This window comes from Gorilla gorilla, chromosome 1, assembly GCF_029281585.2.
Source record: "Gorilla gorilla gorilla isolate KB3781 chromosome 1, NHGRI_mGorGor1-v2.1_pri, whole genome shotgun sequence".
Lineage (NCBI taxonomy): Eukaryota > Metazoa > Chordata > Mammalia > Primates > Hominidae > Gorilla > Gorilla gorilla.
In genome coordinates this window covers 234,704,264-234,732,178 of record NC_073224.2, presented here as the reverse complement: position 1 = coordinate 234,732,178, position 27,915 = coordinate 234,704,264, and the positions used below count along the sequence as shown (strand labels likewise).

General features: G+C 48.2%; 1 protein-coding gene across 13 annotated transcripts in view; it reads right to left on the bottom strand.

Annotated features, from left to right (window-relative positions):
• Positions 1-27,915, bottom strand: part of NPHP4 (nephrocystin 4) — a 133,717-nt gene that overhangs the window by 34,884 nt on the left and 70,918 nt on the right. For 12 of the 13 annotated variants that reach the window (XM_055382918.2, XM_055382899.2, XM_063703253.1 and 9 more), the window contains 5 exons: positions 10,768-10,829; positions 8,727-8,834; positions 7,240-7,391; positions 6,900-7,091; positions 6,225-6,412 (listed from right to left, as the gene is read on the bottom strand). In XM_055382918.2, the coding sequence (XP_055238893.2) occupies positions 6,225-6,412; positions 6,900-7,091; positions 7,240-7,391; positions 8,727-8,834; positions 10,768-10,829 (702 nt within the window). The remainder of the gene's footprint in view (positions 1-6,224; positions 6,413-6,899; positions 7,092-7,239; positions 7,392-8,726; positions 8,835-10,767; positions 10,830-27,915) is intronic. The other variant, XM_055382941.2, reaches the window with a different exon arrangement.

The window sequence follows — 27,915 nt, the reverse complement described above, 5'->3', positions numbered from 1 at the left end:
GGAGCCCTGGGCTCCTTGGCTCCTCCAGGCTCACGGGCGTGGCTGCGGGAAGCTTCAGTTCAGGAGGACCAGCGTGCAGGGCCTTGGCACGAGCCCCCCAGCGGCTCTGCCGGGCAGACAGCCACGCCTCAGATGCCGCTCTCTGAGTGGATCTTCCTCCTGATCGGGACATGGCAAAGGCCTGGGAAGCTGGAACCAAGGCGTTCTCCCATCTACCCGCATTCACTCAGACACCTGAGTCTCTGGCAATGTCAAATTTTGGATTCTGAGAACATAATTTTCCTTAGGACAACTATTCAGGGCTGGGAATTGGCTTGTCTAAATTTGGTGGGTATGGGGCCAGTGCTTTAAAATCTTACATGTCCTATTAACTCTGGTGACGGGATACGGAAAGAATGCCTATCAATTCAAACCCACACATGCATACACACACACACACACACACACACACACACTCACTCACACACAGACAACACACTAGAAAATGGGCAGGGGACCTGAACACATGCCTCATGAACGACGATACCCCTAAGGCCAGCAGGCCTGTGAAAGGCACTCGGTATCATCAAGGAAGCTCCAACCACAAGATGCCTCTACATCAGGATGGTTCAAACAAACAAAGAAAACCAGGGATCACCATGTGACTGGCGAGGACATGGCGCTGTCTGGGCTGCCGGTCTCCTGCTGATGGATGTGGAAGCTGGCGCAGCACGAGGGAAACCTGCTTGGCAGATCCACTAAACCTAACAACAGGTGCTGCTCCACAACCCAGCCGTTCACTCCCAGGCATATCTCTAACACAACGGCCGTGTGCACCAAAAGCACACTCGCAGCAGCATTATGCAGAAGAGCCAAAAACTAGAACCCATTCCAATGCCTGTTTGAATGGAGAAGCATCACAGAATCACCAGACACTGGGCTTCTCTACAGCCAGGGAAACGGAAACGCTACTGCTATAGACAGAACAGGGACCCCACAGACAAGAGGCCAGCAAAAGAAGTGGGATTCAAAACAGAACATAAAACATGATCCCACCGAAGTCCAAAAAGGGGCAAAACTGATCTACGGTGGCAGAATTCAGAAGGGTGGTTCCCTTGGGGGAGGTAAAGGACTGCGGTGAGGGAGGCCTCTGCATCCTGTTCCAGAGCCCCTTCCAGGCTGGGAGGTGGTTACGCAGGTGTGTTCACTTGGCAAAATTTATACCTTTTATAAAAATTAGCTCAAAATGGATCACAGACCTAAATGTAAACCACAAAACTATACAACTCCTAGGAGATGACACAGAACAAAATCTAGGTGACCTCAGAGATGGCTTTTCAGATACAACCCATGCACAATCCATGAGAGAAATAACTAATGACCTGGACTTCATTAAAATGAAAAACTTCACTCTGCCAAACATACTGGTAAGAGAATAAAAAGACAAGCCACAGATAGGGAAAAAACATTTGCAAAATACGTATCTGATAAAGGACTTGCATCCAAAATATAAAAAAACATCTGTTCAGGTATCTGAGCAGAAATCTCATGGAAGAAGATACACAGACGGCAAATAAGCACATGAGAAGACGCTCCACATCATAGGTCACTAGAGAACTGCAAATTACAACAACAAGACACCACTGCACTGCCTGCTAGAGCGGCTAAAATCCAAACCACTGACAACACCAAATGCTGGTGAGGATATGGAGCAACCAGAATCCTCATTCACTGCTGGTGGGAATGCAAAATGCCCAGCCACTTTGGAAGACAGTATGGTGACTCCTAACAAAACTAAACATACCCTTAAGACGTGATCCAGCAATCACACTCCTTGGTATTTACCTGTGAGTTGAAAGATTATGTACACACAACACCCTGTACACAAATGTTTCTGACAGCTTCATTCAAAATTGCCAAAAACTGTAAACAACCAAGATGCCCTTCAAGAGGTGAATGGAAAAACAGGCTGTGGCACATACGTGCAATGAAGTATCATTCAGCAATCCAATACGTGAGTGAGCGAGACACAAAAAGCCATGGAGGAACTAAATGCACAGTGCTGGGGGGAAGAAACCAGTTTTGAAAAGCTACATACTACATAATTCCAGCTGTATGACGTTCTGGAAGAGGCAACATGGAAACAGTCAAAAGAACAGTAGTGCCAGGGGAGGAGGGGAGGGCTAAATAGGTGGAGCGCAGGGGAGGTGTAGGGCCATGAAGCTATTCTGTATGATCCATCATGGTGGATCCATGATGTCATGTATCTGTCAAAAATCACAGACTGTATAATGCAGAATGAACTTTAGTGTAAACTATGAGTTTAGTTCATAATAATTTTTTAATACTGGTTCATCAATTGTAACAAATGTGTCACACCAGCAGGCATGGTGGCTCACGCCTGTCATCTCAGCACTTTGGGAGGCTCAGGCAGGAGGATCACTTGAGCCAAGGAGTTCAACACCAGCCTGGGCAACAAGGCAAAACCCCATCTCTACAAAAACTACAAAAAAAATATTAGTTGGGCATGGTGGTGCATGCCTGTGGTCCCAGCTATGTGGGGGCTAAGGTGGGAGGACTGTTTGGGCCCAGGAGGTCGAGGTTGCCAATGAGCCGTAATTGTGCCACTGCACTCCAGCCTGGGTGACAGAGTAAGATCCTGTCTCAAATAAAACCCAAAAAAAAACAAAAAAGAACATGTCACACCAACGCAAAATGTTAGTAATAGGGGAAACTGTTGGGGTGGGGGGAGGTCCTACGGGAACTCTCTGTACCAGCTACTCAATTTTTCTGTAAACCTAAAACTGATCTAAAAAAATAAAATTATTAATTTTTAAAAATAATAGAACCATGCACTGGCAATCTGTCTTTACCGTACGCAAGTTACAGTTCAACAACAACAACAAATATCTTTTAAGTGAGGCTTATGAGAGGCTCAGTCCTGAACTGATGCAACTACCAAGGCCCTAGGGAACCATGCCCGTCCAGGGAAAACCCTCCCGCAAGCTGCGGCTGCTGAAGGAAGCCCAGACCTGCCCAGGCAGAGACTCAGATATGTAAGAAATTGAAATCAGTCGGGTGGGGTTTTTTTGGACTTCAACTTAAGAATTTTGGACTGTGAATTTTAATTCATAATGACAAGAAAAATTTGATTTTGGAGTTTCATTTCTTTGGACTTCAACTTGCAAGGAAATTTAATTTGGGGACTTTAATTCCTCTCTGGGAAGTTCATCATGGAAAGGGGTTTATATTCAAGTCAGGAGCATCTCTAAGTGGTTGGCCTTTTTTATTGAATGGTCTCAACGCTATCATTTAACTTCGTTGCAGAGCCTCTGATGAGCTGTGCTGGATAAAATGACTGGATGGAATTTGGAATGGGAAACAGAGTGGGGAATGAGTCTTCAGCAGTGGGTACAGAGGAGCCTTGAGACAAATGCATTAATCTGATCCACTTTACAGCCTTCTGGGGACATCAGTTGGACTGTCTACCAAAGGCCTCAGGAGGACTGAAAAAGGAAAGGTGGTTGGCTTAGTTGAAGTGATTCAGGAAGGCTGGAACCGCCCTGGTGGTGACCAGCCCCCTCCCCCAAAGACAAAGGCCACACCCCTGGTTGGCCATAAACATAATGATGAAGGCCAGTGAGTTGAGAAAACCAAACCCTGGAAATGCTGTAGGAGCACAGCCTTCCCTGGCTTCACACCTCCATGCAAAGGAACCTCCTGTGGCCTCTCTCTGCCCAGCCCCCGTGCCCTGAGGCGAGAGCAGCTCAACTGACTGGGGATGGGGAATAGCCTAACTGAGCTAACTAACTAACTAGGCTGCTCACTCCTCCTCCCCACTCTCTTCTTTTCAGATCTGCCCACAGGAGAGAATGCAACAGTCCGAGATGTGCTTCCAGGCATGCAGAGAGGCGAGGGCTCACCCCAGGTGCAAAGCCTGCTGCTGTCTGGCCAACCTCCACCTGCATCAAAGGCCATCCACATCAGGGGCTGGCGCCAGTGGGCACAGCTGGCTCTCAGACCAACCAAGTCCTACACCCTCTTTATCATGAATAAATGCATGATAAAGAAAGTGATATTTTCATCTCCGCCATCTGCCTCTCTTGACCGACTGTGCCCATGGACAAGAAACAAGAAGCATGCCCTGTTGTACCTGGTGACCCTGGTGCCCAACTGTTTGGTTGACCCGTTCTATTGTTTTGTCTTCTAAGCATTTACACTCATCAAATTTTTTTCCTTCTGCTTTTACTGGGTTTGTTCTGTCTTTCTCCCCAAAACTTCTTAAGTTGAACAATTAAAACAATATCTTAAAGGGTACCTTTCTTCTTCACCAACATAGGCATTTAAAACTGTAAATTCCCCTGTAATTACAATTTTACTTGCATCTCCTAAGTTTTGATATGCAATATTATTTTGTCATTCAGTTTTAAATAATTAGGCATTTCTATTTTGAGGTCTTCATTGACTCATGGAATAATTAGAAGCACATTTTAAAATTAAAAAAAAAAAAGCAGTTCAGAGTGGTTGTAGGGGAGGGAGTGACTGACTTCTGATCTTGTGGCATTATGGCCAGAGAAAGTTATAAAATTAGATTTGATACCGATTCTCTCAGTATAGGGTGATGCCTGCTTGGTGAGCTAAAAAATATGTATGAATGATGATCAGTTTTTCTAAGTTTCAAAGTATGCTTTAAAATAATGCATATTCTCTAAATGGGATGTACAGGTTTTCTCAGATCACCTTTTTAAACTGTATTTTATAATATCCTTATTAACTTGTTTCTGTTTGATCAATCTACTGAGAAGTATGTCAAGAACTCCCATGATTGTGGAGTTTTGCCAATTTCTCCTTATAAGTCCATCAAGTTCTCCCCTCTATCTTGAGGCTACGTATGTTAGAAGATTGCGGATTCAGAACTGTTTCTTTTCCTGGTGAATTACTTTCTTGGTTATTGTTTAACAGCCTCCTCGATCCCTAGCGCTGCATTTGCTTTGTGTCTCTGTTGTCAGGTGCCATTGTTAGGCTACTTCATTTGAGGTCAGTATTTTAACATCACTTTTCCCACCTGCCACTTTCTACCTCAAGAGGCAGCAGTGTTTCAGACCCCAGCTGGGTCCCTTATGAGCTGAGTCACTGACCAAGATGGGGAAACTGACCATCAATAAAAATATCAACATGTCAGGTGTGTTTCTATTCAATGTAGCTTCAATCTATTCGTTTACAATGATACCCGAAAAAAAAAAAGTCATTAGTCCCCATCCTTGAAGGATGCCAGGGAATCATGTAATTACTTCAGAAATTGGCAAATAAAGGGAAGAATCAAGTATTACCCAGCCTTTCCTATACAAACTGCACCTCAAGGTAAGCAAAAAGTTGATGCCAGGAAGTTTCTGGTTTTGGAAGCATCCCAGCTAACAAACAAGGGAGGTGTTCTAGAAGCAGAACGTCACCGCTGCACAAATGACACAGCGGTGGGCACAATGGCTGCTGACGCAACATAAAGAGAAGCAAGCAGACGCCAAGGGCGCAGCGGAGGTGCAGGAGGTGGCGCAAACGTCACCTGCTACAAAGAATTCTTGCCAAAAACAAAAAAAAGCATCTACTCATGCATCTAGATCTAACTCCCAATTTACAGCTAAAGAGGGGACAGAACAACACCTATATGTTACCACCAGGATACAAAAACAGAATCCAGACTGTGGGGTGGACGCTCTACAGTACAATGTGGCTTCTTCAATAAACACATAAAAAAGAAACAACAGAGACAGGTACGGTGGCAGCAACTGCAGACAGAGACTGAAGAGTCACACTGCTCCATGACCAGTATGGACCTTATTTCTGGACAAACTTAAAAAAATGTTATGAGGTTACTAGCAAAATTTTAACATTGGCTAGATATTTGATGATATTAGGAGTTATTATTTTAGATGGGATATACCCCTTAAGTTTATGTTTTTCAAATGAGAATTCCTAATTTTTTAGATATACATAAGGAAATATTCATACATGAAATTATACAATGTCTGGGATTTGCTTCAAAATAACCCTGGCTTGGGGGAGGACGCTGGGTTGGGAGGCAGCTGAGAGCTGCTGGGGCTAAGTGTTTGCTGCACTGGTCACCGTATTATTCTAATGTTGCGTATGTTTTAAACTTTTCATAGTACCACTTACTTAATAACACTGACAATTTACACACACAACTCAGTACAGAATGTCTTGCCTTTGCCATGCACATGAGTACTCACCAGCATCAAAGGTGCCATCTCTGCTCACAGGCACGAGGATGTGGGTCAGGGCGCCAGAGCAGGGCTGGCCGGCCTCATCCAGCTGGACCAGCTGCAGTCGTGGCGTCGTTGCGGGTGGGAAGCGGTAGAACTGGAAGGTGAAATACACAGTCTTTGGCCATGATGTTCCTCGGCAGTCCTGGGCCACTCTGAATCCAACGACAGCTCTGGGTTAACTGAGTATCCATGGCACAGAACCTGAGGGGTCTAATGTGTGTTTGCATAGGGGATGGTCCAGGCACCTTAGTCGCCGGGGAACAGTCAAGAGGCTGCCGCGGTCACCAATGCAACCGCTTTGCTGTGCTCTCAGCAAGCTGGACAGACAGCAGCATTCTCGAGTGTAAGGACACTCCCGGCTAGAGAAGCTGCCTTTGGAGCTGCACTAAGATCTAAGACCTGGACAACCCACCGTCCACATCTTAATGAAGGACCACAAAAGACGGGGTAAAGCAGCTTTCACGGCATTTAGCATGCTGTGGGTGGGTCCTAGCCAAGAGAAGATAAAAACAGATGGCACTCCCGAAGCTACTAAGACCTGAACACAGACAGTTCTGCCGGGTCAGAACCTCAGCGAAGTTTCTCTTCAACACAGGAAATGTAAAAGCCAGATGAGTAACAGAATATTCAAGGATTTACCTGCTAAAGGCAAGAAACTGTAGCACCATCTCGTTGCTTTGTAGACAATCTGATTCTTCCTTCTGAGGGTTAAACGTCACAGGGTCTGTAGGGTTGACGGCCTCGGCTGGCTGTTTATTGGCATCCAGAATCTCGGGAAAGCCGGAAGACTGCAGGAGCACCATGGAGGCTCTCGAGGGCTGCCCTGCAGAGCTGAGACACAGAGACTCCTCAGGTAGCCTCCCGGGAAAGGGGGGACCCATTGATGCACCTCCCTGTGGAAACCCTGGTGTTCACAAGGTCCAACAGTCTGACGGCACAGCACGTGACTGGTTCCATCCCACCCAGACCCACACCTCACCTCCTGGTCTGGGTTCCCACAACAATAGGGGCATGCAAAGGCGTGAACGGCAGCTCCTGTAACTGTTCGGCAATAGATGTTTCCAGGACCAGGGAGGTCTGGCTCAGGTCGGCTTCCAGGTGGGAGATACCGCCCTCCAACGGGAACTCCTGCTGAACAAAACGAGGGCTTCCAAGTGAGGCCACCAAGGACCCCAACCCATAACAACCAACGGTGCTCAGATCTAAAGGGATTCATCGATTAATTGCCTCTGGAGGGTTGCCAGCTCTAGCAAATACAGAAGGTTCAATTACACTTGAATTTCAGGTAAACAACAAATAATTTTAGTATAAGTATGGTCCCTACGATATTTGGGATATACTTACACTAAAAAATTATTTGTTGTGTACCTGAAGTTCAAATTTAACTGGGCATCCTATATTTCACGTGGCAATCCAATGTGTGAGTTGAGAAGCGGTGAGGAAGGAATCCTAATTTTATGAGCAGGTCAGGACCATGGGAGATATCCAACGACTGAGATGGTAAATTCATATCAAAACATGTTTATAGAACAGAAAAATGAAGCTTCCTCAATACTCCAAGATAAACCGTGGCACCGAGCCCCTGGCTGGCGTGTTTGGACAGTCTCTTGTCCCCACAGCCCCTGAACCTTCTTGTCATTCACTCGTATTCCACCTCCACTCCCCTCCAAGGCCGAGGCAGGCCTCTCAGAGAGGAGCTGGCTTGGGAGTTGGGAATGTGCTCTCTCAAGCTTCATTCCCAAGCTTTCTGTTTCAGCCCAGAGGAAACCAGGTCACCCTCACACCATGTCTCATGCGCCAATAATAAAAAGCTAGGCAAGCTCTTCACAAACACATGAGCCCCAGAGATGCTTTAGATAAAGCAGCAGAGACTCATGGTGCTAGGAGTGTTTTCAAACAAGGAATTAAAAGAAACTATTTTTCCTCAACATAATTCCAGTTAAGACCAGAGATGCAGTTTGCAGGTGAACCAGCCGACTTTGGAAACCAAACTCCATAGGAATTCCCCAAGGCCGGTGGCAACGCGGGCCAGTCTTAGCCAGGAGCGCACCCTGAAGCCAGGATGGCGGGCTCCACTCACCTCCTTTAGCTGCTGATAGCAAGGAGGGTCCTGGGGTGCTGGGTGCCTGTCTCAGCCTGTCTATAGATCCAGCCACACCTTCCTTTTACTTTCACGTAGAGACCTAGGGGTAGCTTAACTTTGTTTTCATGGGTAGATCACAATCTGAATCAAGCGCTGTGGTATGAAGAACTCATGGGCCACATTCTTCTTTGGTCTCCAAGACAGAATGGTGGCAACTGTCTGAGGCCTCAGAGTAAGCAATGCCCCACTCCCACCCACATCCCAGGGAACCCGCCAAGGTCTCTGCCACCTAACTAAGGATGGGCACAGTGCAAAAACCCAAAGTGAGGAGTTGTGGAGCCATTCCTTGGTGGAAGGCGAGGCGGCAGGTGGGCGGCACTTACTGCCTGGGCCGGGGAGGCCTGAGAGCCATGGGGTAGCTGTGAAGTAGGCCTGGCCAAGCAGTGCTGAGTCGGGGACCGCGGGGAGGCCGCCAGCTGGGAAATTGACAACTGGAAGGAAAGAGAGCACAGGTGAGGGGCTCAGAAGCTTGCCAGTCCATCCACAAAGCTCCCAACATGCACTGGCCACACCAGGGAATGGGGTAGCCCTGGATCCAGCCACGGAAGGGAGTGATGCCTGCAGCCTCCTGGCCAGGGCAGCTCTGGAACCTGGGACTGCTTCTCAAGTTCCTTTATTTAATGACAGAGAGGTGATTCCATGATCTCCCCCAGATCATAATATCTGAATAAGAATATTATTAACAAGGAAAACAAGCTAGAAAGGAGAAAGCATCTCAAGCTACAGGGGCGGCCTGGCCTCTGCCTCTGTGTCCCTTGCCAGCACTGGACTGAGCACCTCCAAGGCCCTGCCAGTTCTAGCCGCCTGCATTCCTATCGAACAAACCTCCCTGTTAAGGCAACGACCATCTTGATGGCCAGCGCAGGCTCTGGAGACAGCTGTGGATAGAGTGCCCGTGCCAACGTGGCATTACTGCGATGGAGGAGTGCCCGCACCAATGTGGCATTACTGTGTAGCCTCGGGCAAGTCAGCTAACCTCTTTTTGCCTCAGTCTCCTCACCTGTAAAATGGGGATAATAATAGTACCTAAACTGCAGGACTGTTAGGAGAATTAAATGACAATCCTGGCTAGGGTTTGGCATAGTACCTGGCACACGGTGAGCCTTCTATAAATACTGCAGATATTTGGAAATGACTGCGGCTTAAAACACTGATGCGGAGGGCTGGGGGCCCATGCACTACTGAAGACACAGATCTCAAACCCGGCCTCTAACTCCAGTACACACAGCCAGCACCTGAGACATTCACTGTCAGCAATGATGGCTGGCCCACACCGGGTGCTGGCAGAGAGGCCCCAATGTATGAAGAGGCACTGAGGAATGAATGGGGGGCGGGGTGCATGAAGCATCCCCAGGGGACCCTGGCAGCATCTTCAGGGAGCAGAGGAGATCTTTGGGGCCTACCCAGCTTCCCTTAGACCCCATAAGGTATCGTGACCACTTGGGGTCACATGGAAACTGCTCCAGGGAAAATGCCAGGCTGGGCCAGCAGGGAAGCCTGGGAGGCCGTCCACAGACTTGCGCCTTTAGGTGAATCCAGTATTCTTCACTCCTGATCCAGTTTCCCACTGCAGATGACACACTAAAGCTGCTTCCTGGAGACAGCCGTGGATACTGAATTAGTCAACTTTTCTAGAAAGTCAATTTCCAGGGTGATGCTGGCAGACAAAGTCATCAGCAGGAACAAGCCACATCTGACCTCACTGCAAATCACACAGCTAAGGCCAGCCTGGAGCCATAGGTGAGCGCCACGGGTGTCTCGGGACTCCAGAACGGCAGCCAAGCAGGAGCTCAGCTCAGACCGCTGGCGGGCAACGGCCAGCGGGAAGGAGCCTCTCCTCCCACCCAGGAAGTTCCAGCGCCACGGGGATCTGTGCGGTCGGACATGCAACTGCCAGCAGCTTGTGGTTCTCAGCAGTGCCACTGTCTCCACCAGCATCGGCTGCTTGGCCGACAGGGCCAGGGGACACCAACAGCTGCCAGGCACCGCTACTGCTGGAGTTAGTCTGGGAGAGCAAAGTGGGTGAGGACCACACCTCGATGTCTCTCAGAAAAAGCAAAGGCCATCCAGTCCTGAGAGTTGCCACCATGAGATGCAGCTGCCAGGGAGACGTGGAGACACCCCATACAGCAGCACAGGGGTTACAAGCAGCAGCCCCACTAAAAGCCCACACTGGGAGTCAGAACATCAGGGACAGGCTGCACAGACAGGGCAGGAGGGGACAGCCCCGCCGCCGCCAGCAGGCCCCCCCCCAGCCACGCAGAAGCACGCAGGGAGCCACTGTGCTTAAACGGGGACAGAGGGTTTTCTTGCAAGTAATTCACTCTGGAATTCTGAAGGAGGCCGTGGGGGGCCTGGACTTACCCCTGGTCCCACAGGTGAGTTCTGCGGGGCAGTGAGACCTCGAGGTACTGGTGCTGGCGGGCCTGGGAAGAAGCACAGTGGGGTAAGAGAGGGAATGTGTCAGCCTGTGTAGGGGGCAGTGGGCCCCTGAACCCCCACACAGTCAGGTCTCCACAGGCCTCACCACCTTGTCTGTAACAGGGGCAGCTGCTGGTTACTGCTCAGGGACAACAGCAGCAAGGGTGCCACCCAAAAGTGTCGCTGTCTATCTAGAGCCTTGGCATGCACCAGCAGCCAGGAGAGGGGGTACAGCTGGCCTCGTCCTCATGGTGTGCACCCCTTGTTCTTCCTGGGCCAGCAGGTCTCACAGCTTGGGGTGCTTGGAGCTCCCCAACACGCTTCTCCTCACTAGTCATCTTTGCATCTTCCCTGCCCGGAAGAGCTGGGGTCTGAGGTTGCCCCAGTCTTGCAGCTTCCTGACTCCGGCTGTTTTGTTAACAGAGAAGCTCCTGAACAGACACTGCCAACCTGGCTCGCGGCCTCACGAACACCCACTAAGCACAAACTGTCCGCCAGGTCCTGCTGAGGATTCTCCATGCAGGCCCGGTAACACTGGGAGGCCCACCTGGGGGAGGCAAGGCCAGCCCTTCATGGGGTCCCCCTGGAGCCAGGGACTGAGAACAGCCTTGGCCCTTTATAAGGCCACAGCTGCCTCCCAAGCATCCAGGGGCTGCCTACAGAGCCAGCAGCCTCCTCCCAGGGCCACCTGTACCTGCCCAGCCCCGCCTCAGCCCAGCTGGCATTTGTGCTGCTTCTGCAACCCCTCCCCAGGCCACATGGACACCTCATGGCCCAGCAGCCCCAGGGCTCTCAGCCCCTGCACCTCCGCAGGAGGAAGCCCCAGCATCGCTGGAGTCTCTGAAACCCACCAGGCTCCTGCCACAGTGGCACTGGAGCGTCCACAGCTACTCGTCTCTTACGGTCATTTCACATACACTGCCATCTGCCTTTGCCCGCCATGAAACCACCAAGCCAGACCCCAAGCCCATCCTGACGGGGCCACCTCTGCCCACTCAGAGGCCAGGGTGGGAGCCCCGCACACTGAGTCATCTGCCTGGCTTCCCTGAGGCCCACAGCCCGGTCTCCAGCCCATGTCCTGTCCCCACCTGGCTCATGACAGCCTCCTTCACGGTGACAGGACTCTCCACTGCAGCAGACACCACCACTCCCCATCGGACTTCCAGGATAACCCAGACCTCCGGAGAAATCAGGCTTCCCCCATGGCCCTGTCCCACCTCCCGTCACCCCCATGTGGCCCACATCTTGGGCCCAGCAGCTCGCCTTCCCTCCCTCTCCTGTGGCCTCTGCTGCCATGAAGGTTGGGCAAACGAATCTCCTATATGTCCTGGAATCCTGAATTCCTACGGCACAGAGCACAGGCCGGCACTTACGGGACCTACGGACCAAGCACACAGCACAGAGGCCTGTGATGTCAAACGCTGGGCACTCTGGATAGAGACTGCTCAGCCACTTCGTGTTCCGCTCTGAATCCCAAAAAAACAAACACAACAAGGAAAATGCTGTCGACCAAGGAAAAAACCAAATCCAGAAAGCGCCGCCCTAACACCAGAGCTGCATGACCATCGGAGCCAATCCCCACCGTGCCTCTCCCAGCAGCTTCCAGAACCCATCCAAGGAGGTGCTTCCCCAGCTGCAGGATCTGGTGGAAACCCTGCTAAGGGCCTGTAGATGGGTGGAAGGCATTGGGGCAAGGCCAGAGGGAGCCCCCAACCCTCAGAGGATCCAACTGCCCAGCCCAGCGGGCACAGCTCCCAGTCCAACTACCTCCTGGGCAGCGCCCATTTGGCCCACGCAGCTCCTCTGTAACCAGCCACAGTAACGTGGCTCCAAGGAGCGCAAAGACTCTGGTCAGAGGAGCCTGCCCTTCTATAAATGAGCTCAGGTGCTCGGAGGGAGTTAGCAAATGATCTAGCAAGCTCTGCTTCCCCAGGAAAATATATTCTCACTAAAAGCAAAATGCAGATGAGGATTCTGCAGGGGCCCAGCTGTCCTCAAAGCCGATGCCTCTCCCCAGATTCCCTGAGTGCCTCTTACAGTCCACTTCAGAGCTCCGTACAGCAACCCCCTGCCCACCTCCTCCCAGAAAAAGCCTGAAAGATGACACAGCAGAGCGGCAAGTGCAGCTCCACTCCATTCCTCCGTAAATGGGAACTCGGAAAACTCCACAGGCTGATTTTGATAATGAGGACAAATTGCCGGAAATGGCTCCATTATCTTCAGCAGAGGCAGCGGGCACTCGGGGGCCAGCCCTCCGTGCCTGTGTGCGTCCTCTTGGGGAGGAAAAGCTGGATGAAAAGTTAAACCTTCCAAGCACATCTGAACTTCTCGCATGCATTTTATTTCCCCATCGTCTCAAATTTGCATACAGTGTGGAAAGTTTTTTCAAGTAACTCTTTATATCACGACTTATGCAACTTTTTCTTCCAAGAGAGGAAACCTACCTACAAGGCCATTTAAAAAGGCCATTAAAGGTGGCCATTTAAAAAGATACCTGGTGGGAAGCCCAGACCCCCAGGGCCCAAAACTCAGATCCAACCGGTGAAGCAGAGCAGGAAGAGACACACCAAGGCCACGAGATAACTCAGTTTCGAATCTCTTTGTTTTAATGTTCGATGTGGTTATGGGTTAAGGTGCTTCCCAAACTATACTCATAGTCCTGCCCAGAGGACAGCGCGGCCGCCAGGGAGCACCTGCTGTACTCCAGGCCCCAGGAGTCTTCCAAAAACCACGGTGGAGTCTGGGAAGCCTGACTTCCGCCACATAACAGGACTTGGCTGACAAGCACCTGGGCCAGCAACTGAACCGGGAGCAGCATGCGTGTGCACAGGACACAGGCAGGAGCAGCTGCGGTGAGCAGACAGACGAGCACAAGGCTGTCTGGGCAGCGCTGCGACAACGGCAAAACATTAGACACAATCCTGGTGCTCCTGCAAATGGAAGCTACCTCGGCAGAACCCGGCAGATCCTGCGTGGGGCAGGGGAGCAACGGGATGGGAGGAGACCAGCCGGTGTGTGCAGACCTGGGAAGGCAAGTTAAAAAGTGACGATAGGCCGGGCGCGGTGGCTCACGCCTGTAATCCCAGCACTTTGGGAGGCTGAGGCGGGCGGATCACAAGGTCAGGAGATCGAGACCATCCTGGCTAACACGGTGAAACCCCATCTCTACTAAAAATACAAAAAATTAGCTGGGCATGGTGGTGGGCACCTGTAGTCCCAGCTACTCGGGAGGCTGAGGCAGAAGAATGGCGTGAACCCGGGAGGCGAAGCTTGCAGTGAGCCGAGATTGCACCACTGCACTCCAGCCTGGGTGACACAGCGAGACTCCGTCTCAAAAAAAAAAAAAAAAAGAAAAAAGAAAAATGAAAGAAACCCACAGTGTATACAGGTGTGCTGGCAAATTCGTGGTAACCACACCCATTAGACATGCTAGGAAACGTGTATTCGTACATTGCCCATAAAACTTAAAGTAAATTAAGTTTTAGTTTAACAGTCATTATAAGACACACCTGTAGGTCCCTGATGGAGCCTGAAGTAGTAACACAGTCAGCACAGAATGGAAAGCTGAGACCTCCACGGCAAGCAGCATGATCAGATGCCTCTCCCAACACGGAGCCCCTCCGTTCTCACCCCTGCGGCAGAGGCCTGAGCTCCCTCACTGGGAGGGGGAATCAGCATCTGGCTGAGCCACCACAGGACCCTGGTTTCAGGGAAATAACCTGGTGTTAAGAAGAAGAGCACAGAGCCCGGCCAACATGGTGAAGCCCCGTCTCTACTAAAAATACAAAAATTAGCCAGACATGGTGGCACGCGCCTGTAATCCTAGCTACTCGGGAGGCTGAGGCAGAAGAATTGCTTGAACCCAGGAGGCGGAGGTTGCAGTGAGCAGAGATTGCACCACTGCACTCCAGCCTGGGCAAAAAGAGTGAGACTCCATCTCAAAAAAAAAAAAAAAAAAAGGCACAGAGACTCAGCTCTTCCACGGCTGCTCCAAGAAGCTCGTGGCCAGCGGGGCCCTGAGATGGGGTTGCCAGCACACACCTCTGGCCCAGAGCCAGATCTGAGAAGAGCAGGAAGAGACTAAGTCACTGGTTTCCCAAGACACCAGAACCAACTGTGATCCAGAAATGGTCCACATGGATTCTAGAGACAAAGAAAAACTTAGACTTCCCACCACGGCAGGTTTCGCCACCTCTCCGAAGATTCCTTTTCCCTGACGCTCTATCACTCTCCAATCAGTCTCTACTTGCTGAAAACCACAGTTAACAAAATCTCAAATGTCTACTTTTCTGTCAATTTAGCTTCAAGAAACTCAAAAGCCCTGCACTCAACTACAGCACAGGCCTCAGGAGGCAAGGCAGTGTCTGCACTCTGACCCCAACCCCGGGAGGCCACGCATCCCACCTGGTCACTGCCAACGTCTTCACACCGCCTCTGCACTCGCCTGGAGGGGGACCTGCAAGAGGATGCAACCCACACACATTCCACACGCAAGAGAGACAGGCACGCCCTCAAGCCCATAGCTCTCAGCACTGTGGGTGAGTTGAACAGCAAAAGTTGTACAGTGAACAAACAATGCTCAAATGTGCTCACAGGGACAATATTCCCCAGAATTCCTCCTTCCTCCACCCCGAGGGAGATCATTCTATACATAACACAGAGAACAGAAAAGAACATTGTTACCCAGAGTAATAATACCACTAACATCACAGCCCAGAACAGAAGAAGGAGCTCTCCAGCCAACCCCATGGCCGCCAGGCACGCAGCTCCCCGCAAAGTAAGTGCACTGGGCTTCGCTTCTTCATCCCGCACGTGGGCCAGGACATGAACAGGGATAGGGCTGGGGCAGGAGGCGGCCTTCCCACCAACAACCCTCTCTCACTTCCAGCGTCACCTCACCAGACAGATTAAAAGTACTGACTACCAGCTGGACATGGTAGCTCATGCCTATAATCCCAGCACTTTGGGAGGCCAAGGCAGGAGGACTGTTTGAGCCCAGAAGTTCGAGATTAGCCTGGGCAACATGGCAAAATCTCATCTATACAAAAAAAAAAAAAGCCTGGTGTGGTGGCATGCACCTGTGGTCCCAGCTACATGGGAGGCAGAAGTGGGAGGATCACCTGGGCCTGGAAGGTGGAAGCCACAGTGAGCCGTGACTACGCCATTGCACTCCAGCCTGGACAACAGAGTGAGATCTTCTCTCAAGAAAATAAAAAGTACTGACTACACAAGGGAGTCCCGGCACTGCCGGGCTGCGGTGTCCACGTCCTGACCTAGGGTTTCACTGAGCAGCTATCTGTCACCTCAAGCCACATAACTTTTCAATATGCATGCGCATTGCCAATTAAAAAGTGAAAACAGAAGCAAGGGGAAAGGAAGGACATGTTTTCACCACCTTTACTTTCCCACGTCCATAGATTCATTTTCCAACAAACATTTTATCAGATGCCTGCGCTATGACAGGACCACAGAAAGAAATGAAGATAAGGAAACAGCTCAGTGGAGGATGGGGCTGTGGTCTTCATTGAGATGTCTTCCTAGGCTGAAGGGAGCAGGGGCCTCTCGACATCAGGACACATGCATGGAGGCCAACGTGTCCTTTCTGGAAATGTGAACGGGGTCGTGAATGGGGTCCCCACAGCACAAGTCCCCTGTGGCCCGACTGCCCCAGCAGGCGCCAGGTAGACCTCCCCCCCCCGCCACCCTGAAACGCACCTGTCCTCCTGGGCCTGGCTGTGCCGCCAGCCTGCCACTGAGCAAACAGGGGTCAGCAGAGGGCTGGATGAGGGGTCCTAACAGAGGAAAATGCTCATTTCGCTGAGCAACTGCCCAGCTGAGCAAAGCTGCCTGCATTTACCTATGGGGTCAGCAATTCCGCGGGAGAGAGAAGTCCTGAGGGAGGAGGGAGAGGGGGCAGCATGAAGAGGCTGTTGCTTAGCAACTCATGGCAGCTGGTGGAAGGCAGGGACGGGCCAGGCCTTGGGCCTTGGGCCTTGGCGGTAGACTGTGGCCCTGTTACGAACAGGGGTAAACAGATGGCCCCAAAAGGCAGGGGAAAGGAAGGACCATCGCTAGTAAAGATGCAGTCTCTGGGGTTTGAAGAAGGGTTGCAAAAAGTAGCTTCCTTTCATCAGGCCGTGAAAATAAAGGATGAGTCAGTATCTAGTGGTACTCTAGACACTAAGAATTCACACGGCAAACCCACTTGAAAGGCCTTTATTCCCAACTATTTGTAGGTAAAAAGTCATTCTTCCTAAGAGTTTGAAAACAGGAATGGGAAAATGAACAAAACCTAAGCAGAGATCAAGGGGCAACTGGATGATGAGTGGGCACAGGACTCTGTGCTGCAGGAGTCCAGATCCCAGGCAGCCCAGGACTGCAGGAGTCCAGATCGCAGGCAGCCCAGAACAGGAGCTGGTTCAGCAGGCCCAAGCCGAGCGGGGAGTTCCGTGACTTGCCAGAGCCCTGAGCTGGGGTCACCTCCAGGGTCAGTTTCAGAAGTGTCACCTCCCTTGTCAAAGCCTTGCTCTGACCCACTGTCCCACTAATTCTCCAGCAAAATGCACCCTTACCACCTGCACACGAACTTCCATTCCGTGGCTGGAGGGTGGCCAAAAAGCTGCTCCATGGCCTTAGACTCTCCCCCACCAGCATGTGATTGACTGAACCACCCTCACCCAGGACAAGGGAGCTGCTGTCTGTCGGAGAGGATGTTCCAGACCAGCTGGCGGCACAGCAGGCACCATCGGGGCAGGAATCTAACTCCACGTGTCCTGGGAAACACCACAATTCCATGTTTGCAATGACCCCTTCTACATGGCTGTTTTCAAATCTATTAAGCAAACAAACCAAAATTCTGACACCACCAGAGGAACATTCAAAAGCAAAATATAGGTCGGGGAAATTCCAAGTTACAAAAAAATAAAGACTGAGTGCCCTCTAGCGGCTCAATGCACACTATTCTGTGGTAAGTGATGAATGAACCTTTGCTCCCTTGCAATGTTACAGAGAAAATAAAAAGGATTATTCATAACCGAGAGCCAAAGTACCTCACTTAAAGTGACAGCCGCATATCATTAAGATCTCCAAAGGAACCATATAAGTTGGTGAAATACTGAAGTATGAAAAGTTTCCATCATAAGTTAAACACTAGTGGATATTTAAAAGTCTCTTACATTGGGTTTTGAGAGGCAATGTCTTCCGATGCTTGGAACCTGGGCTGAAGGTAATCATTTAATGTGACATGAATGCAGCCATAAATCCAAATTAAATAAACTCAGTGAAATCAGGGTCCATCCATGTAGATTTGCTGGTCCCCAAACAGTGACTGAGAAGTAGATTATGCTGTTACAGCTCATTTGCACCACCGTTCAACTCCTGGTCCTTCCAGTAACCAAGGCACACTCCTCTCTGCCAAGGATATGACAGTAAATCTTCTGGTGAGGAACTCAAAGCATGGTTCCTCACAGCTCTGCATCTTAAGAAGTCAAGCTAGGCCGGGTGCGGTGGCTCCTGCCTGTAATCCCAGCATTCTGGGGCCAAGGTGGGTGGATCACCTGAGGTCAGGAGTTCAAGAGCAGCCTGGCCAACATGGCGAAACCCCATCTCTACTAAAAGCACAGCAGGCTTCTAGAAGGAGGACAGGCTGCTTCTTACCTGTCTTCATCCTTCTCAAACAAAAGAAAGAGTCACAGGAACTACTCAAGTCTATGCATTCGCTGACGGCAAAATGCAAGAATAGCTGGGCAAAGCTGGAATGCAAGAGTGCAGCCAAAGCGGCAGTGGCAGGGAAAGACCCTGGACTGGGATCGGGAGACCAGGAGCCCCAACCCAGAGGCAGCCACTGTCTGTCAACTTCACCCACCCTGAATCCATACTCTCTTCTGGTGGTTTTCCTTTAGGGAATCACCCTCCCAGCCCTTAACCATACAGTCAGGGGTGGCCCCAACCCCCACACCAAGAAGGGTGTGTGACCAAGGCCAACTGTCCCCACCCCCATCCCCATCAGGTGTTACACGGTAAAGACAGGAGGACTCCCACTGGAACAACTGAGTCAATCAGGGCCTTCCTGTTGGGATTCCTAAGCCCAGGATTACCTGGGAGCTCCTGGGCTCACCATGTGGAGAAACTCTACCCGGAAAGAAGCCAACACTGAAGAAAGGAGAGCTTAAAGGGGAGGGGAAGGGGTAGGGGCATGGGGGAGACAGACGAACAGATGGAGCCTTAATGGCATCCTTTGAGTGCCGGGATCCAGCCATGCCTAACATCAGCTCTACCTCTAGGCTTTTCTGACACATGAGCCAATACATTCTCTCTTGTTGAAGCTATTTTGAGTCAGGTTTCTATCCCTTGTATACAAAAGGGTTTTGATTAATTCATTCACTCTACAAATATGTACTGAATGTTTTACTGTGGGTCAGGACTCATCAGGCAATGTACAGACAAATGAAACAGTCCCCACCATGAGCTGCTTCAATGATAAGACTCTTCAGTGTGGAGCAAATAAATCCACCAACTATCTGCACCTCTTTACCTTCCAGGCATACGATGAGTCAGTCCCCAGTCCCCTTGTGACTTGGGAGGCCACGTGGCTACTTCTAACCCGGGAGGGGGAGAAGTGACGTGTGCCATTTCTGGGCCAGAGCCGTAACTGATGGTACAAGATCCTCCCCAAGGCCTCCCCTTCCTGCTGGCGCAACCCAGCAATATTCAAGATGGCGAACACCCTCTGGGACCAGGACGAGCAGAGCCACCACCAACTGCAATGCGCACGCAGCGAGAGTGAGAAATAAACCTTTTTATTTTAAGCTACCGAGATCTGGAGATTATTTGTTACCATAGCAAATTTGACTAATACCCTCTAAGAACAGTAGCAGGGAAGGAAGGAATCAGACAACACACAAGGATATAAAATAAAAGGTGGTGTCTGCAAAGGGCTGTGGGATGCTGAAAACAAAGCTCTGCCATGGACAAGACCCTTAGGCAGGGCTTTACAGATAAGTACAGGTTTCCATAAGAGAGGGCAAGGAAAGTTTAATATATGCCTTTTTAAACGTAGGAATATTTAAAGACATTATCAAGTTGAAGGTAAAAAGGAAATAAAAATGGAACTCAACAATGTAGGAAATAACACTCCAAATCAAAACCTATGAAATGGGGTAAAAGATGTACTTGGAAGAAAATTGCAGAATCTTAAATGATTTTATTATTAAACACGATGAGCAAATAAGCTAAGAATTCTGCTTTTCAAAGAGGATGAATAAAGATAAAATATAGAATTAAGATTAAAGAAAAAATTAATAACTTAAAAACAAGAGAACCAGTAAGTAAAAGTAACAGCTGATTCTTTGAAGAGACTAATGAAATATACAAACCTCTCATAAGCCTGACTGAAAAAGGAAGAGTCCTCCCAAGATAGAAAGCGAAGGAAGGAATCTAATCACAGGCGCATATTGAATGTTTAAATTAGTTACAAACTTTATCACAGCATCCTTGTAAACTAGAGGAAATTGGCCATTTTTTTTTAGAGGATGTGTATCCCAAAAGTTAACACAAGATGAAGTGGAAAACATAAATAGACCAATAACCATGAAAAGAAATGTAATTGGTTGTCAAAAATCCCTTCAGTGGTTTCACGGAGAAGTTTTATCAGACCTTCAGGAAACAGGTCTTGCCTTTTGTTTAAACTATTTTAAAGCCCAGAAAAAGATGGACAGCTTCCCCTGGATTATGACATAAGAGAAAGCTGCAGATCAGGGGTCTGCAAACTATGGTCCACAGGTCGATTCAGCTAACAATCTGTGTGTATCAACAAAGTTTCATTAGAACACAGCCACGTTCATTCATTAACATATCACCTATATATACCAGCAGAGATGAGTAGCTGTGACAGAGACCATCTTGCCCATGAATCCTAAAATACTTACTATTTGGCCTTTACAGAAAAAGTTTGCTGACCTCTTCTATAATTGGGCCTCAATTATAGAAACAGAAATCCCAAACACAAGTTAATCACATCAAGATGGACATAACTGTAAAACTCCCCACAAGTCATTCTCTCTTTTTTAATACTTTTTTTTGAACAGTTTTTTAGGTTCTCAGCAGTACTGAGCAGAAGGTACAGGGTGTTCCCACAGTGCCCTGTCCCCACATGCAGCTACCCTCACTAACATCCCAGAGCAGATGGCACGTGATTCTTCTTGCTACCTCACGTATTTGGTAGTTTGTTTATTGTCTGTTTTTACAGCTCCACTGGGACAGGAGCCTAACCAAGTACCTGGCACATCACAGACTCTCCGCAAGTCTTTGCTGAATGGAGGGTGGGTAGGAGAAAAGGAGGACCACCTGAACAAGCCCTATCTGAGTCAGCATGCCCTAAAGTGTTTGCAGAATGGCTAATATAAAATGGTAGAGGCATAGCCAACACTGAGCTTTCTGGGCCCACCCAGAACCTACTTTCGTGGATGCAGTCAGGGCCAGCTGTGTTTGTTTGTGGGTTTTTTTTGTTTTGTTTTTTTTTTTAAGAGGCAAAGTCTGACTCTGATGCCCAGGCTAGAGTACAGTGACGTGATCATAGTTCACTGCAGCCTCGAATTCCTGGGTTCAAGCAATTCTCCTGCCTCAGCCTCCCAAGTAGCTGAGACTACAGGCACATGCTACCACACCCAGCTACTGCATGCATTTATTTACTTATCTATCTATCTACCTATCTATCTATCTAGAGACAGAGTCTCACTCTATCGTCCAGGCTGGAGTGCAGTGGTGCAATCTCGGCTCACTGCAACCTCTGCCTCCCAGGTTCAAGAGATCTCTTGCCCCAGCCTCCCGAGTAGCTGGGACTACAGGTGCGTGCCACCACGCCAGCTGATTTTTTGTATTTTTAGTAGAGATAGGGTTTCACCATGTTAGCCAGGATGGTCTCAATCTCCTGACCTCATGATATGCCCGCCTGAACCTCCCAAAGTGCTGGGATTACAGGCATGAGCCACCGCGCCCAGCCTTAAGTTTTTTGTAGAGTCAGGGCCTTGCTATGTTACCCAGGCTGATCTCGAACTCTTGGCTTCAAGCCATCCTCCCACCTCAGCCTCCCAACATGCTGGGATTATAGGCATGAGCCACTGCGCCCGGCCGGGGTTAGCTGTTTTCACCCATCAAAGACTCTGGGGTCCAGAGGAGCTCCGTAGAGATGTGCTCCAGCTGCTCCTGCCCTGGCGGCCCCGTGTTAATTGAACCAGTAGTTGAAGGGGTACGTACTTGTGGTCACTTCCCTCAATGCTGCCAACCAGAAGAACCACAATGGCAGTGGCATGGGGACAACGTTAATGATCGCCCGACAATCGCTGGGCATCTGCTCCACGCCAGGCAGCCCCGAGCACCTGGACATATCTTTACTCATTTCATCCTCCCCACAATCCTTGGCTATCCTTTGCCCATTTTTCTTTTCTGTTGTTTATCTGCTTCTTATTGATTTGGAGGAGGTCTTTCTGTAATCCTTCTTTCTAATCTTCTCATCTTACTTCCTTCATTAATTTTTAATGGTCATATGTATTGCAAATATCTTTCAGCCTGAGGTCTGTCTTCTAACTTTGTTTACAGAGTCTTTTCTCACACAGAAGTTTTATATTTTAATATAATCTTATTTCTCAATCGTCTCTTTGGTTTATGCTTTGTCTATCTTGCTTAAGAAGGCCTTCCTAACCCAAAGGCCATAAAAATATTCTCCAATGTCTTTTTCTAAGATTTCTCAAGTTTGTTTTTCATACTTTAAGTATTTAATCCATCCCATTTTACAGCTGAGGAAACAGGGACACAGACATTAAGTAACTGCTCTAATATTCAATAAGTATGCATTCATAAGCAATACATGCAATTGTTTTGAAAGTTACTTAAATGCTACCACATTGTTCATTTCCTTTCAGAACTTGTGTTCATTCAACATGCCTTTGTGAAGGTTTATCCACCTGATATGCATAGATCTATTCCATTCATTTAACCGATACACAGCATTTCACTGTCCAAGTAAGTCAGTTTATCCATTCCCTGACTGGGAAACCAGAGACTGTTTTCAAATTTTAACTTAGAAGCTGCTGTGATGCTGAGCCCGCCCATGTCTCCTTATACATATGAACCGGTTGTTCTCTCTAACAGGCGTCTGGAAATGGCACTTCTGAGTTGTAGGATATTAACTAAATATTACAAAATCACTCTTCAAAGCAGCTGCACACATCCCATTCTTCCCACAGTGGTAAGAGTTCTGCTTTAACCACATCCTCAGGAACCTTTGCACTATTAGACATCTGGATTTCTCCAATATGAAGGGAATAAAACGGTTTGTCATTTTATTTTGCATTTCTCTGATTACCAGTAATATTGAGCACGTTTTCATTTGTTTATGGTTATTGGTTATTCTGGTTTCTTCTCTATAAATTCCCTCTTCATATGACGACAGCGTTAGCGATCACCTAGCAACTGCTGAGCACTGTCCATTTTTCTTTCCTGCTGTCTATTTCTTATTGATTTGGAGGACTTCTTTCTATAATCTTTCTTCTTTCTGATCTTCTAATTCTAACATTTCTGAAGTTTTGGTTTTTAGGCCATCTGGAATTTATTATTGTACATGACATGAAGCTAGGACGGAATTTTATATTTTCCATGTGGGCAAGGGATCATGCCACGCCATTTACTGACTGCTACTCCTTGCGGTAAGCGGAGTAACTGCTGCCACCCCAGAGATACCCATGTCCTAACCCCAGAACCTATACATATGTTCAATGCCAAGGGACTAAGGTGCTCATCAGCTGACCCTGAGATGGGGGGATGACCCTGGATTATCCAGGTGGGCCCAACATACTCACAATAGTCTTTGTAAGTGAAAGGCAGGGAGGCAGGAGGGTCAGAGTTCAGTGACGACTAGAAAGTGCTACATGGCTGCCTTTGAAGATGGAAGAAGGAGCCAAGGGACGCAGGTGGCCTCTAGCAGCTGGAAAAGGAGAGGAAATGGATTTTCCCCTGGAGCCTCCAGAAGGAGCACAGCCCCGCTGAGCCCTCGATTTAAGACTGTAGGACCCACTTTGGACTTCTGACCTCCAGAATTTTAGGATAATAAGCTCCTGTTGCAACGTCACTAATTTGTTGTAACAGCAACCAGAAACTAATATATTCCTTCTCTGCGAGTTGTCACATATCACACTTTATATTTTGTCCCATTATCTATTTCTCTCTCTCTGTATCAATGCTATACTTGTTCTAGAAATTAGAACATTACGGTAAGTCTGAAAACTAAGAAAGGTGAAGCCTCCCTCCTTCTTCAAAATTGCCTTGGCTATTCTTGACTATGTTTTTTTTTTTTTTAATTAAAAAATAACCCCAGCATTTTGGGAGGCCAAGGCGGGAGGACCACTTGAGGCCAGGAGTTCAAGAGCAGCCTGTACAACACAGCAAGACCATATCTCTACAAAACAAAAAACTTAGCCAGGCACGGTGGCACTGCCTGCAGTCCTGGCTTAGCCGGGCACGGTGGCACTGCCTGCAGTCCTGGCTTAGCCGGGCACGGTGGCACTGCCTGCAGTCCTGGCTTAGCCGGGCACGGTGGCACTGCCTGCAGTCCTGGCTTAGCCGGGCACGGTGGCACTCCCTGTAGTCCTGGCTACTCGGGAGGCTGAGGCAGGTGGATTGCTTGAGCTCAGGAGTTCAAGGCTACAGTGAGCTGTGATTATGGCACGCACTCCAGCCAGAGCAACGAAGTGAGAATTTATCTCTAAAAGCAAAACAAAACAAAAACCCTGGAATATATCCTAAAAGAAAATAAATGCAGCGTATGGGAGAAAGACACACCAGGCGGAGAGCATGAGCCAAGACTCAAAAGTCCGGAAAACACGCAGCATGGTGAGTGAATCACAAGTAGCACACACAGCTAGAAAACGCTTTCAAACCCCGGGATGATCGGCCCCGGTGGGGATGATTTCAGCAGCCGAGAGACCATTAACAGGACTTCTACTTCTGGCCAAGAAGAGTAACAGTGATCAGATTGACCCTCCCATCTAAAATACATTTTCTTTTAAACACAAAATACGTAACACAGTGGTTTTCAAGACAGTGGACTTCAGGCAACAAAGGAGAGTGATCCCGAGGGCTGGGAAACAAGAGGGAAGGCCTACCCTGCCCCCAGCTTACTGTGTTCAGTGAGTTTGCACCAGACAGGGTAAGCAGCACAGAGACAGAACGCTGGCCATTTACAGAGGGTCCCACCATAGCATTCAGTAGAGTGCGGATCAGGAAACTTCCTAAGGCCAAAAGAGGGCCAAAAGAGAAAGAACCACCAGAGAGGATTACAGGGAACAGGGCCTGGTCTTCACAGGGCAGGCAGACATAGCGCTGTTCCCTCCAGCCACCTGGTAATCCTCATTCTTCATGGGACACCAGGCAGAGCCCTCGGAGGGCACCTGTCATCTCAGTGAGGAATAATCAGCCCTAGATGAAATGCTGATCTGATCTCACCTAACAAATCTTAACAGCAAGACCCAAAAGGATCTAACAATTTTCAAAGCTTAAGAATATTTATCAGATACAAAAATATTCAGTATCCAATAAGAGAAAATTCTCAATACCTGGAGCCCATCAAAAGTTATCAGACATCCAAAGAGGCAGGAAAACAGAACCCAATCAGGACAAAAATCTATCAATCAAAACTGATCCTGAACTGACAAAGATATTAGAATTAGCAAGCCAGGATATTAAAGTAGTTATAACTGTATTTCTTAAGTTCAAAAAGCCAGAGGAAACACTGAACATGTTAAGTCAAGACACAGAAGAATAAAACAAGCCCAGACGAACTTCTAGAGATGAAAACTATAATATCTGAGATGAAAAGTATACTGAATAGGATACATGGCAGATCAGACATTCCAGAAGAAAAGAACTTGAAGTGAACTTGAAGACAGAAACTACCTAAAATGAAACACACAGCAAAAGAAGGTTATGAATAAAAGTGAGGAGTATCAGCGAGCTGTGAGGCAATTTCTGGCAGCCTGATAAACACGTAACTGGGGCCTCTGAATGAGAGGATGAGAGAGAAAGACAGAAGAAATATGTGAAGAAATAATGACCACAATTTTTCCAAATGTGATGAAAACTATAAATCTAGAGATCTAAGAAGCTCAAGGAACCCTGGCAAAAAAATCAGTTAAAGAATCATTCCGGGCAAGCAGAGGCAGTGCAGACTGGTTTTAAAATCTCCTCCAAACGCCTCATGAAAACAGGGCAACCAGGGAAGTAAAACCAAAGCCCACAGACGGCATCCACAAATTGATCCAGCCCAAAAGCCCGACAGCAGGATCAGCCCATCAGAGTTTATAGTTAATTTGATTAGAAGGTCTTCAAAACATAACTAGCTGCTCTTTTCCAGCGCCATAACTATATCTTTATTTACTTATTCATTTTTGAGACAAGGTCTCACTCTTTTGCCCAGGCTGGAGTGCGCTGGCGTAATCATGGCTCACTGCAGCCTCAATCTCCTGGGCTCAACCAATCCTCTTGCCTTGGCCTCCTGAGTAGCGGGGACTAAAGGTGCACACCACCGCGCATAGCTAATTTGTTTTATTTTTAGTAGAAATGGGGTCTTGCTATGTTGCCCAGGCTGGTCTTGAACTCCTGGGCTCAAGTGATCCTCCTGCCTCAGCCTTCTAAAGTGCTAGGATTACAGGCATGAGCCACCATGCCTGGCCTGTATCATAATTTAAACACATGAAAATTTCTTTCCAGAGAAGGTAGTCATATTTTTCCTGAAAGCTAGCTATACAGGTTCATTCTCCGTTCAGGCATTTCTACAGACATGGGCAAACTATGTTTATTATGTATTACTACTGTACTTCTAAGTAACTTAATCAAAAATCAGAGTACAGAGTGGATCCATGGGTTCTGCATCCATGAATTCAACCAGCCTTGGATTGAAAATATTTTTTAAAAAATGGATGGTTGTATCTGCACTGAACACGTACAGACTCTTTTCTTCTTGTCATTATTCCCTAAACAGTACAATGATTTACATAGCATTTGCACTGTATTAGGTATTGTAAGTAGCCTAAAGATGATTTAAAGTACAGAGGAGGATGTGCATAGATTACAGGCAAATACCACACCATTTTATATAAGGGACTTGAGCATGTGGAACCAGTCCTCCACGGATACCGAGGGATAACTCTAATCATGTTTGTATTTAATTACAAAATATACCCAATTTATAATCTAAGGTCCTCCATTTTTCATAATTATGTTTCTCAAAGGTTGATAGGTATTTTATTTTTAAAATATAACTATATGTCAAAGAGTGTATGTCAAAGAAGGAAAGATACCAGATGTAAGCAGGGAATGGGTTTTTTGTTTGTTTGTTTTGTTTTGTTTTTTGAGACAGAGTCTTGCTCTGTCGCCCAGGCTGGAGTGCAGTGGCACAATCTCGGCTCACTGCAAGCTCTGCCTCCTGGGTTCACGCCGTTCTCCTGCCTCAGCCTCCCAAGTAACTGGGACTACAGGCGCCCGCCACCATATCCAGCTAATTTTTTGTATTTTTAGTAGAGACGGGGTTTCACCGTGTTAGCCAGAACGGTCTCGATCTCCTGACCTTGTGATCCACCTGCCTCGGCCTCCCAAAGTGCTGGGATTACAGGCGTGAGCCACCGTGCCTGGCCAGGAATGGGTTGTTTTAAATGATCCTTTATTATGACCCTTTGTTTAGTTTTTTGAAATTATGTGTCCTATGCCTTGAATGCATTCAATTTTATCAAATGAAATTGGAAATTCATTCTAAACCGACTCTGACAGGAAATGCATGCATGCCTACCACCCACCACCACAAGGGATTCTAGTACAAGGGGGACTGTACATTTCAGTGCCGTTTATAAAGATGGGATTATTAATGTACACACTGGAGGTAAACAGAAATCTTGAGAACAAGCTGTTAGGCACAAAATTCAAACACTGAAAAAACAAAACAATTAAAACCATCAAATGCATCACCTCTATGAAAAGAAGGAAAATACTTAATGATGTAGTTTGTCCCAAGGAAATCAACTATTAAGTTTTGGTACCGGAATATTC